Raw genomic sequence first — 12923 nt, 5'->3', positions numbered from 1 at the left:
TAATACTAAAAACTAAAATAACAATGCTAAATACTTATCATCATATAATGCTAACACTAAAAATAGTATTAACTAAAAATAATAAGTTTTAAATGCAATAAATAAACAAAAATAATCAACTAACATAATTTAATATGATCTTGATAATATGTTAATGCTAAGTATAAGTGAAAATAATAATACTAAAATAACAATGCTAAATACTTATCATCATATAATGCTAACACTAAAAATAGTATTAACTAAAAATAATAAGTTTTAAATGCAATAAATAAACAAAAATAATCAACTAACATAATTTAATATGATCTAAAAAATTGATAATATGTTTCTCATCTACCATATAATCACATACCATTTTTGATATACAAATTTATAATTTATTTTTTTGTGTAAAACTCACTCTAAATACTCAATATTTCACTATGCACTCTATATTTTAAAGGAACAGAACAGCTCTCTTCACTCTATTTTTCATTTCACTTTCTCTGTCTCTCGTTCACTTACTCTCTTCTCTACTCTACCATACTTTATCTGTGTTGAAGAAAGGGGGTTTATATTAGGAAAACAGACCAACTGTGTTTTCATATTAAAAATTATTTTTGCCATTATCATTATGTGTTATTTTGGCACTGAAATTCTCTAAAGGCTTGGCCGTCTGTTAAACTTGAGTGTGAAAACAATGAAGATATTTCAATTGTTTTGCATTTGTCTTAACTCTACCGTAAAAAAAAAAAATCGATGATATGATATATCTAATATCTGGCGATTTCAAAGTCGAACTTTTGCATGTTGTTAATAAGAATTTTTTAAATGTTTCAAGATTAAATCGGAATATTTATTTTATAGCATATACTCAAATAAGTTCTAAAGAATTTAACATAGCACATTGTTAAGGATTTAGCCTCCGGATCCTAGACCCAAAACGGATCCCGAACCCGATTGCCCGGGGTTCAACCCGCTCCGCCGCTCTAAAGGCCCGAAACTGACCCGATAAGAACTCCTAACCGACTTTCGAATTCAAATGTCTCCTTTATCTTAGCCAAACAAGATAAGATAAGATATTCACTGTCACCTATATAAATAGAGGACCCAGGTCTCCCCAGGTATTCATTCACTCCTCACACCTTCTACCTCCTAGATCCATTCTGACTTGAGCGTCGGAGTGTCTTTGCAGGTACCACCTCCCATCGCTCCAGTCAGAGAATCCTGCATCCGTCTCGACCCACAAGTTCCCCATCCATATCTCAACCCGTACCGGAGGCATCCAGTACATTGGCGCTGTCTGTGGGAACTTGCGTCGATTGAGTCGGAATGGCGGACGAACTGGAAGAACCTTCCATAAGCCACCAAGATAACTCCCGAACAAGAAATCCAACTCCCGAACACCAAGAAGTTGCACCCCACGGAAGGATAGCAAGCATCGTCCACCACGCTACCCCGGCGCACAACAAGGAAAACGGACCCGTCATCGTCGAACCACAACATCCCGAAAATACGGGGGGACAAAGCAGTCCAAATAATCCAAGACCTCTGCCTCCGAGTTCAGGAACTCGAAGGCAGAGTTACTACCAAGGAAAAATACAACGCCAAAAACGGAAGTCACGCAACCTCCAGATCAAGATCTCACCGCGGTAGGTCACCAGACCGGCAACACAACAGGAGAAAAAATCGAAGCATCTCACGTGATGATGCGTGAGCATCTTTCCTATCTTTTCCTAGTGAATTTGCATTTAAATTGTTGAGTTTAATCAATAATTAATTATCTTTTAGCCACTATGGATGCTACTTTAATTCTTGTGCAATTCTGTTTATTTTAGGTAGCATTTGGCTAGATTTGATGGGGTTTCTGCAGAAGAAGAGATGAAGGCGAATGATGCTGTCAACCCGGACCTCTCTGTACTCAAACCTGAATAACTCGAGCTACAGAGGTCCAATGGACGTGATTTTAGTGGCATCGGAAAGATAACTTCCAGAGCTTTCCAACGATATATAATAGTCCATACTTCTTCTCCGAATTCGCCGCCAAGGCTGCGCCTAACTTGAGATTTCTCAAGTTAGGCGCAAGACACAACAACAATATGCGGATTGGTCCCACCCACTTCAAGTTAGGCGCACTAAAGCCCAAGTTAGGCGCAGCTTCACTCAACTAAACTCCAATTCATGCTGCCAAGCCTAAGTTAGGTGTGGATCCTAGTGAAGCTAAGTGGTTTCCATCCATTAATTGAAGATTTGCTGATTGTTATAATTAATTCTAATTTAAATTCAAATTTTAAAAATAGAAAAAGATATTATGTTAGTTTTAAAGATAGATTTTTAAATTAATTAGGATTAGATATAAATAGGGGATACCACCTCAATATTATTCAATCCCAGACTACCAAAATACATTTTATTAGAATCCTTATTTTCTACTCTGAACCATGAGCAATTAATCCTCCATTGTTAAGGTTAGGAGTTCTGTCTATTTCTATAGATTAATTTTATTGCTTTTTCTATTTTAATTTATGCATGGATTTATAATTTAAGAATTGTTCTCTCTCTTCATCTTATGAATTTGGTGGAACGGAAGTATGACCCTTTTTCTAAATGCATTCTTGTAAAACATGGAAAAGCTCTTTACTTGAACAACAGCTTGAAAACATATTCTCCTAAATTTTAATTATCTGGATTTAACGGGATGTGTGACATATAATCCTTTTATTTTTGGGTAATTAGAATTTTTGTGGCATATAAACTGGAATTTGATCATCACCTTCTAATTGGAATTAGTAGCTAATGAATTTTAGAGGAGATTGGGAAAGTCTAAGGAATTAGGGTCTAGTCACATATAGTTTACCATAAATTAAATCCTACATGATTAAAATAGTTAGTAAGAAAAGTTAATTCGGAAAAATAGATAACTTTGAAACCTTAACTGTCTTCTCAATATTTTACTCCCAACTTATTCACCTGCCTGTCTTCAAACTCTTCTTTATTGTTTAATGCTTTTGAACTCTCAATTACTCTTTTCTGTTTGTCTAACTAAGCCTATCAAATACTATTGTTGCTTAATCCATCAATCCTCATGGGATCGACCCTTACTCACGTAAGGTATTACTTGGTACGACCCGGTGCACTTGCCGGTTTTATTTTTATTTTTATTTTTTTTGGCTTAATAATTTCAAAATTTTTGTCTTAATTTTAATTGCAATTTTCAATTTTTTTATTTAGTATTTTTATTTTATTTCTTTACACATGTTACCTCACAGGGACTTCTATACACTATGACGTAGAGAGTCCCATTTTTTCTTGTTTTCTGTTTGTGTATGCGCAGGAACGGAGACAAAGAACATCTCTTAGACTTTGATCCTGAACCTAAAAGAACTTTCAGGTGGCGTTTGCAACAAGCAAGACTTTACAAGGCTACAGAGTCCACTATGGATCCTAACAATAATGCTAATGCCAATGTGGCAAATCCGAATGGGGATGAGCAACAAAGGAGAGTGCTTGACTCTTATTCTGCCCCTACTGCGGATCTTTATAGAAAAAGCATTGTGGTGCCTCCTATAGCTACAAACAACTTTGAGTTTAAGTCACAATTGGTCACCCTGGTGCAACAAAATTGCCAATATCATGGACTTCCTCATGAAGATCCAAATCAGTTTATACCTGATTTTCTGCAGATTTGTGATACTGTGAAGACAAATGGAGTGAACCCAGAGGTGTACAAACTCATGCTCTTTCCGTTTGCTCTAAGGGATAAAGTAAAGCTGTGGTTAGATTCCCAACCAAAGGAGAATCTGAATACTTGGGAAAAGGTTGTTATAGAATTTCTCACTAAATTTTTCCCACCAAAGAAGCTGACTAAGCTCAGGTTGGAGGTTCAGACTTTCAGACAGAAGGAGAGTGAAACTCTTTATGAAGCTTGGGAGAGATACAAGCTACTGACTAGGCAATTCTCTCCGGACATGTTCTCCAAATGGACCCAACTAGATATCTTTTATGAAGGTTTGGGTGAGATGTCCAAGATGAGCCTAGACACTTCTGCAGGCGGTTCACTGCACAAGAAGAAGACACCAGAGGAGACTATTGAGCTGATTGAATTGGTTACAAGCAACCAATATTTATACTCATCTAACAGGAATCCTGTGAACTCTGAGACCCCTCAGAAGAGAGGCGTGTTGGAAGTAGAAGCTGTTAATGCTCTTCTTGCTCAGAATAAGCTGATGTCTCAGCAAATAAATCTACTTACTCAACAGATAGGTGGCATGCAAGTCTCAGCTATCAACACACAAAATTCACCACAAAAAATCTCTTATGACATGACAGGTAATTTTGTGCAAAATGATAATTATGATTATACTCAACCTTCTTCTGAACAGGTGAATTACATGGGGAGTGGTCCTAGGAATCCCAACAATGATCCATATTCTAAGACATACAACCAGGGATGGAGAAATCACCCAAATTTTGGATGGAGGGACCAACCTCATAGACCTCAGAACTTCAACAATAGTTCTCAGAGTGATTTCCAGCAGAACAATGATTTGGAAGCAATATTGACAGGTTTTAGACAGGAAACCAAAGCATCCATCAAGAACCTGGAGATTCAAATGGGTCAATTAGCCACAAAAGTCACTGAAATTGATTAGAGGACCACTAATAGCCTTCCTGGTAACACAATTCCAAATCCAAGAGAGGAATGCAAGGCTATCACCTTGATAAGTGGACAAGTGGCAAGTACGGAAGCACAAGTTATGCAGAAAACCAGAGCCTCCATTAGAAACTTAGAGGTGCTAGTGGGCCACTGAGCAAGCAAATACTTGAGAGGTCTGCAAGTACATTTCAAGAGGATACAATGGTGAACCCAGGAGAAGATTGCAAGGTTATTCAATTGAGAAGTGGTAAAGTATCTGGCTCTGAGACCAAGGCCAATGAAGAGCTAGTTGAAAAGGAAGCTCCAGAGGAGAAGAAGGGAGAAGTGGAGCACACCCCTCCCAAGCGTGCAGACAACCCATTCCCAGACTCTCTTGACACCTATCCTACTTTGCCAAAGGCTCCCGAGTACAAGCCTAAAATGCCATATCCTCAAAGACTTCAAAAGGAGACCAAGGACAAGCAGTTTTCAAAGTTCTTGGAAGTCTTCAGAAAGTTACAAATTAATATTCCTTTTGCTGAGGTTTTGGAACAAATGCCTCTCTATGCCAAGTTCATAAAGGAGCTGTTGTCAAAGAAGAATCCTTTAAAAGGAGATGAGACAGTGGTCCTGACTAAAGAATGCAGTGCCATCATTCAGAATAACTTACCAAAGAAGATGCCAGATCCAGGGAGCTTTCAAATTCCATGCACCATTGGGAGCATAACCTTTGAGAAAGCGTTATGTGATCTGGGAGCAAGCATCAATTTAATGCCCTTGTTTGTGATGAAGAAGTTGTAATTCTTGATACAGGGGAGGATGAGAATGCCTCTATAATTCTAGGAAGACCATTCCTAGCCACTGGAAGAGCTCTGATTAATGTAGAAGTGGGTGAATTAGTGTTTAGAGTGCATAATGAGCAACTGATCTTTCATGTCTTTAAAGATATACATTCAACAGGTGAAGAAGAGAGGTGCATGCAGGCTGAGCTTATTGATCCAATCCTTCAAGAACCCCCTGATGATGCACAGCAGAGTCTGCAACTCAAACCTCCTTTGGTGACAATCAGTAAAATTTCTCCTGACATCAAACCTAAGTTTGGTGTTGGGAATGCATCATCCACCAAGGAGGAGGTTTTCAAAAAGAAGAAAATACCCAGGGGATGGAGAAACAAAAAGATCCCCACTGAAGGTTTCTCCCCAGAAATGAAGGTGGTGTTAACTAAGCATCCAGTGTGGATTTATACAATAAACATAATTCTCTCTCTGGAGCATATTGAGCTAATTTATGGAGACACGGGAAAGAAATTCAAAGTCAGGGGTGAAGAGCTGAGCCCCTATGATCCTCCTCCTTAGAGGAGCTGACCGTCAAGCTAGCGACGTTAAAGAAGCGCTTGTCGGGAGGCAACCCGATAATTTCGTATCCTTAGTTATTCTTCGTAGTAGTAGCTTTCTTACTTATTTGATTTTTATTGAGTTTTTATTATTTTTCTGATCATGCAGCGATTTTAGAACAGGAACCGGAGATTCCTCTTACTATTTATTTTTATTTTCAGTTCTTCTTTACTTGAGGACAAGCAAACCTTTAAGTTTGGTATTGACGCTTCGCTTAAGGGTTTTCTGTTTATTTTTATTGCACTAAGGGAGGTGAATCATCTTCACAAAGGAGCACAACCTGAAGAATAAAACGACCGCTCGGATAACTAAGGTGGTTGAGTTCCTTTCATTTTTTATTCCTTTTCGCTTTTATTATGTTATGTTCCGGTTTCTTGCTATTTTACTTTGTTTGTTGCATGATCCTTTATTAGTTAGAATCCTAGGTCTAGTTTATTTTTCTCTTAATTGCTTTAATTCTGAAAAGATGCCTCATGTATTACTCACTGAGCTTGAAATTCAAAAAATAAAAAATAAAAAATACAGAAGTGATGTATTGCATAAGAAAGTGAGTTTATATTGAAGAATAGTCTTATTTACTTAGATGTGGTGGTACTTTCTGTGATTCTGAATGCATGACTTGAACAGTGCATATTTTTTATAGTGAAGTTTATGAATGTTAAAATTGTTGGCTCTTGAAAGAATGATGAAAAAAGAGAAATGTTATTGATAATTTGAACAATCATAAAATTGATTCTTGAAGCAAGAAAAAGCAGTGAAAAACACGAAGCTTGCGAAAAAAAATTTATATAAAATAAAGAAAAAAAAGAAAAAAAAAAGAAAAGCAAGCAGAAAAAGCCAATAACCCTTCAAACTAAAAGGCAAAGGGTAAAAACGATCCAAGGCTTTGAGCATTAATGGATAGGAGGGCCCAAAGGAATAAAATCATGGCCTAAGCGGCTAAAATCAAGCTGTCCCTAACCATATGCTTGTGGCGTGAAGGTGTCAGGTGAAAAGCTTGAGACTGAGCAGTTAAAGTCGTGGTCCAAAGCAAAAAGAGTGTGCTTAAGAGCTCTGGGCACCTCTAACTGGGGACTCTAGCAAAGCTGAGTCACAATCTGAAAAGGTTCACCCAGCTATGTGTCTGTGGCATTTATGTATCCAGTGGTAATACTGGAAAACAAAATGCTTAGGGTCACAGCCAAGACTCATAAAGTAGCTATGTTCAAGAATCAACATACTGAACTAGGAGAATCAATAACACTATCTGAATTCTGAGTTCCTATGGATGCCAATCATTCTGAACTTAAAAAGATAAAGTGAGATGCTAAAACTATTCAGGATTGCAGTTGTAAATCCCACTATAAGAAGAGACATGAGCTTAAGCAAACTCTCATTCTCATGCAAATTCACATCCTAAGCTTATATTAGTTTTGGTTGCTTGAGGACAAGCAACAATTCAAGTTTGGTGTTGTGATGCATGAGCATCTTTTCTATCTTTTCCTAGTGAATTTGCATTTAAATTGTTGAGTTTAATCAAGAATTAATTATCTTTTAGCCACTATGGATGCTACTTTGAGTCTTGTGCAATTCTGTTTATTTTAGGTAGCATTTGACTGGATTTGATGGAGTTTCTGCAGAAGAAGAGATGAAGGCGAGTGATGCTGTCAACCCGGACCTCTCTGCACTCAAACCTGAATAACTCGAGCTACAGAGGTCCAATGGACATGATTCCAGTGACGTTGAAAAGCTAACTTCTAGAGCTTCCCAACGATATATAATAGTCCATACTTCTTCTCCGAACTCGCTGCCAAGGCTGCGCCTAACTTGAGATTTCTCAAGTTAGGCGCAAAACACAACAACAATACGCGAGATTGGTCCTGTCCACTTCAAGTTAGGCGCACTAAAGCCCAAGTTAGGCGCAGCTTCACTCAACTAAACTCCAATTCATGCTGCCAAGCCCAAGTTAGGCATGGATCCTAGTGAAGCCAAGTGGTCCCCATCCATTAATTGAAGATTTGCTGATTGTTATAATTAATTCTGATTTAAATTCAAATTTTAAAAATAGAAAAAGATATTATGTTAGTTTTAAAGATAGATTTTTAAATTAATTAGGATTAGATATAAATAGGGGGATACCACTTCAACATTATTCAATCCCAGACTACCAAAATATATTTTATTAGAATCCTTATTTTCTACTCTGAACCATGAGCAACTAATCCTCCATTGTTAAGGTTAGGAGCTTTGTCTATTTCTATGGATTAATTTTATTGCTTTTTCTATTTTAATTTATGCATGGATTTATAATTTAATAATTGTTCTCGCTCTTCATCTTATGAATTTGGGTGGAACGGAAGTATGACCCTTTTTCTAAATGCGTTCTTGTAAAACTTGGAAAAGCTCTTTACTTGAACAACAGCTTGAAAAACATATTCTCCTAAATTTTAATTATCTAGATTTAACGGGATACGTGACATATAATCCTTTTATTTTTGGGTAATTAGAGTTTTTGTGGCATATAAACTGGAATTTGATCATCACCTTCTAATTGGAATTAATTGACTAAGGAATTAGCAGCTAATGAATTTTAGAGGAGACTGGGAAGGTCTAAGGAATTAGGGTCTAGTCACATATAGTTTGCCATAAATTAAATCCTACATGATTAAAATAGTTAGTAAGAAAAGTTAATCCGAAAAAATAGATAACTCTGAAACCTTAACTGTCTTCTCAATATTTTACTCCCAACTTATTCACCTGTCTGTCTTCAAACTCTTCTTTATTGTTTAATGCTTTTGAACTCCCAATTACTCTTTTCTGTTTGTCTAACTAAGCCTATCAAATACTATTGTTGCTTAATCCATCAATCCTCGTGGGATCGACCCTTACTCACGTAAGGTATTACTTGGTACGACCCGGTGCACTTGCCGGTAAGTTAGTGGGTTACAAATACCGCACGTGACCCCAGACACGAAAGGTCGCCAGAACGGCGACACAGTAAGAGGCACAACCGCAGCGTCTCCCGAGACCGAGCTCATCAACACGACACGGATGAAGACCGACGACACCTTCTACCTCCTAGATCCATTCTTACTTGAGCGTCGGAGTGTTTTTGCAGTTACCACCCCCCATCGCTCCAGTCAAAGAATCCTGCATCCGTCTCGACCCGCAAGTTCCCGATCCATCCCTCAACCCGTATCGGAGGCATCCGGTACACACATTTTTGTCTTTATAATTTTTTATTACATTGAGGTCTTTAAACTTTGAAAGAGTAAAACAAAAAAGCTCTACATCCATGTAAAAATTACATGGATGGTATCCAAGTACCTTCCACTCCACACGTTTTCCCCCACCCACATACTCGTTTGTTTTACACGCGCCTCATATAACGTATATAACATAATCCTTCTTTTGTGTGATCAACCTTTCTCAACGTAAACCTTTCTATATAACGTAATCCAAGTACCTTCTTTTTCTTCTTCTCTGTTCGCGCTCTTCTTCTTCTTCTTCTTCTTCTTCTTCTTCTTCTTCTTCTTCAACCTAATTAAATTCGTTGTTCTCCTCTATTTGCATTTTTCTTCTCTGCATTGGATCTAGATTGACTTCAACGTAATTAGCTTCGCCGTTCATCTTCTTCTTCGTTTTCTTCTTCGATCTGCACTTCTGAATTGAAACAATGCATGAATCAACTTCAAATCATTTGAATGAGTACGATTTGGATAATTCTTCCGAAACGCATCAATTTGATGAGGTTTGGATTATTGAATTTTGAATCAAATTCAATGGAATGAAATTGCTAATTTTATTTGAAGTGAATTAAATGGACTGAGGTGATCTATATCTGAATTGAATTGATAATATGTAATTGTGAGTAACTGTGAGTGTGAGAAACTGTGAGTAACTTTTCGGTTCGATAAGTACTAAAGAGTTGATTCACCATGTGCATGTGTTCGGTTCAGTATGCAGAAAGGAGTCTAAAAAAAATTAGATGAATATATTCTGTTTTGTTCCCTAAGTACTATATAATTGTTTCACCGTAATTAAGATTTCGGTTTACAATAATTAAGATTTTGATTCACCGTGCAGACCAACTGTGTTGTGGATGAAAAATTTGTCCTAAAGGTGGGAATGATTTTCAAGACGCTAGAAGAAACTAGAAAGTTCTACAAACATTATTCCAAACTTGCCGGGTTTTTTTACGAAAATAAGGAACACGACTCGGGACGGAGACAAGATTAAGAATCAACTAATTATATGCACTAGAGAGGGAGGTGGAAATCAAAGATATCTCCAACTTTGGAGACAAAGCCTTCAGCAGGGTTAAATTATCCGGCCAGAATTTACGTACACATAATGAAGGATGTTAGTCTTTGGATAATTTTCAAAGGTGTTTTGAATTACTCACATCCTTGTTGTCTAAACCAGGCTGAGATTCTCAAACAACATAGGGAGCTTAGCATGTTTGTGCGTCGCACCATCGAAACCCACGAGGAAGCCGGAATCAGACCGAGCAAAACTTACCAATCATTTGTGGCAGCAGCCGGCAGCCACTGTGAACTAGGTTTTATTGAAAAAGATGTGAGCAATTACATCACAAGGGAAGTACGGAATATTTTCGAAGAAGACGATGCCAAATAATTTGGGAAGTACCTAGTAAGAATGAAAGAGAAGAACCAAAATTTCTTTGAGCTCAACCTTGAAGGCGATAATTGCATTAAATATGCATTCTGGGCTGATGCAAGAAGCAGGGCTGCATTTGATTATTTCGGAGACGTGGTTTCATTTGACATCACCTATAACACAAACAGGTATTCGGTTCATTCAAATATATTTTTGATGTTCAGTGCGTGTATATATTTCGGTTCACCACCGTCTGCTTGTTATTTATGCAGGTACAATTTGGTTTTAGGTTCTTTTGTGGGCGTGAATCACCATGGCCAGTCGACACTTCTTGGATGCGCGCTGATAAAAAATGAGGACATCCAATCATTCAAATGGCTATTTGAGTGTTGGCTACGTTGCATGGGAGGGAAGGCACCAAAAGGTATTCTTACTGATCAATGCGCATCAATTCAAAGGGTAATTGAGCTGTGCATGCCAATGACAATTCACCGCTGGTGTATCTAGCACATTATAAAGAAGATCCCAAGCAAATTAAATGGCTACAAGGGACACAACGAAATTGAACAAGAGATGAGCCATGTTGTTTGGAACTCGTACACAAAAGAAGCATTTGACAGAAACTGGATCGATCTTCTTAGAAAGTACGGCCTCGGAGGCAACATGTGGCTTTCAGGTAATTGAGATTTCAATTCGAATTATTTTAATGCTCATATCTTTTTTCCCAAAGCATGCATTGTTTTCGGTTCACCACACCTTATGGGTTCAGTTTGGTTTGCAGAGCTGTACGAGGATCGGCATATATGGATTCCAGTTTACTTGGATCACCACTTTTGGACCAGGATGAGAAGCACACAAAGGAATGAGAGCATGCATTCATTTTTCAACAAGTTCATCACACGGAATAGCTCCTTGAGACAATTCTTGAAGCAATACGACAATTGCCTAACTAGCAGAGAGCAAGCAGAGAGAGAATTCGATGCTGTAGACTTTCACACTGTGATACCGTGCGTAACAAAATCAGCGATAGAGGCACAGTTTCCGCATGTATATACCCATGAGAAGTTCAGGAAAGTTCAAGCTCAATTCAGAGGTAAAGTGAACTGTATCACAAGATCAATGCATTCCACCCTAGGTTTCACAACATATGAAGTCATAGAGCAGGTTTTCAACTCCACATTCAACAAGTTTGTCGTCACCTACGATGCAGTATCACGAGATGTAAAGTGCCATTGCTTGCTGTTTGAGTCTAGGGGCATATTGTGCCGTCATTCCCTAAGCGTCCTAAGCTTTGAGCGAGTGGATAACGTAGCACCGAAATACATATTGGAATGCTGGAGTAAGAACATAAAGAGGAGGCATACACGCATCAAGAACAGCCAAGATGAACCTCTACTGGAGCCAAGAAGTAAGAGATTTGAGGAATTAGTGTTTCAGTCACACAATATATATGAATTTGCATCCGAGTCTGAAGAGTTGATTGGAATTTTGCACCAAGCATTTGACAAGGTCATGGCGGAGATTGAAGAATATCAAGAGAAAAGCAAAGGAAAAAGTTTATTAACCCACGAAGAAGCGACATTAAGCAATGTGAATGACCTTCAAAACCCACCACGTGTCAAAACAAGAGGTCAGCCCAAGAACAAACTTGGATCAAACCTGAAAAAAAAGATCTCAAATGCCATGAAAAAAAAGAAAAAGACAGCTCCAAGCGAGGTAAAATTGACTTGCTTTTGATTAGTTAAAAATTCAATTGTTCATTTTGCTAATATACAACTAATTATGTCTTTTGTAGTTGAACCTTTTAGACTTCGGATCATCGATTCAGTCAAGCTCCACTCTTTACAATGCACCATATATGAATTACCCAAGAGAGGATTGTACAAGTTTTAGTTTTTATTAATGTAAATTTTTGTTCACCCATGAGCAAATTTTGGTTCACCATGGTTATAGCAAGGTTAATTTCTGAATGTTGTTAGTCTTTAATGAATAGTCACTTTTTTTTGTGAAATTCTATATTGATATATGCAGTTTTTCGATTCGTCTAGTGTATTAATTTCTAAATTGAATAATTAGAATTTATTTTGAGAAACGGGAATCAGGTGTAGTGCTAGTTACGTTTTTCTTGTGATTAATTAAATAAAAACTATTAAAAAAATCTAAAAGAGTAACATAATTATTTTTAACTTACATTGGTGGAGTTTTAAAACTCTTTCTTGGATGGATTTTCAGGGTTTAGGGTTTTGGGTTTAGGGTTTAAGGTTTAGTGTTCAGGGTTTAGGGTTCAGGGGTTCAGGGTTCAAGGTTTAGGG

General features: G+C 37.5%; 1 protein-coding gene across 1 annotated transcript; it reads left to right on the top strand.

Moving 5' to 3' along the window:
• On the top strand, positions 10651-12659 carry LOC107610933 (protein FAR-RED ELONGATED HYPOCOTYL 3-like). Its single transcript, XM_016312910.1, has 5 exons — positions 10651-10799; positions 10884-11070; positions 11119-11287; positions 11636-12241; positions 12643-12659. The coding sequence occupies exons 1-5, from the start codon at positions 10651-10653 to the stop codon at positions 12657-12659; spliced, it is 1128 nt and encodes a 375-aa protein (XP_016168396.1).

Source organism: Arachis ipaensis, chromosome B08, assembly GCF_000816755.2.
Source record: "Arachis ipaensis cultivar K30076 chromosome B08, Araip1.1, whole genome shotgun sequence".
Taxonomy (NCBI): domain Eukaryota; kingdom Viridiplantae; phylum Streptophyta; class Magnoliopsida; order Fabales; family Fabaceae; genus Arachis; species Arachis ipaensis.
This window is presented reverse-complemented; position numbering and strand designations above follow the sequence as displayed.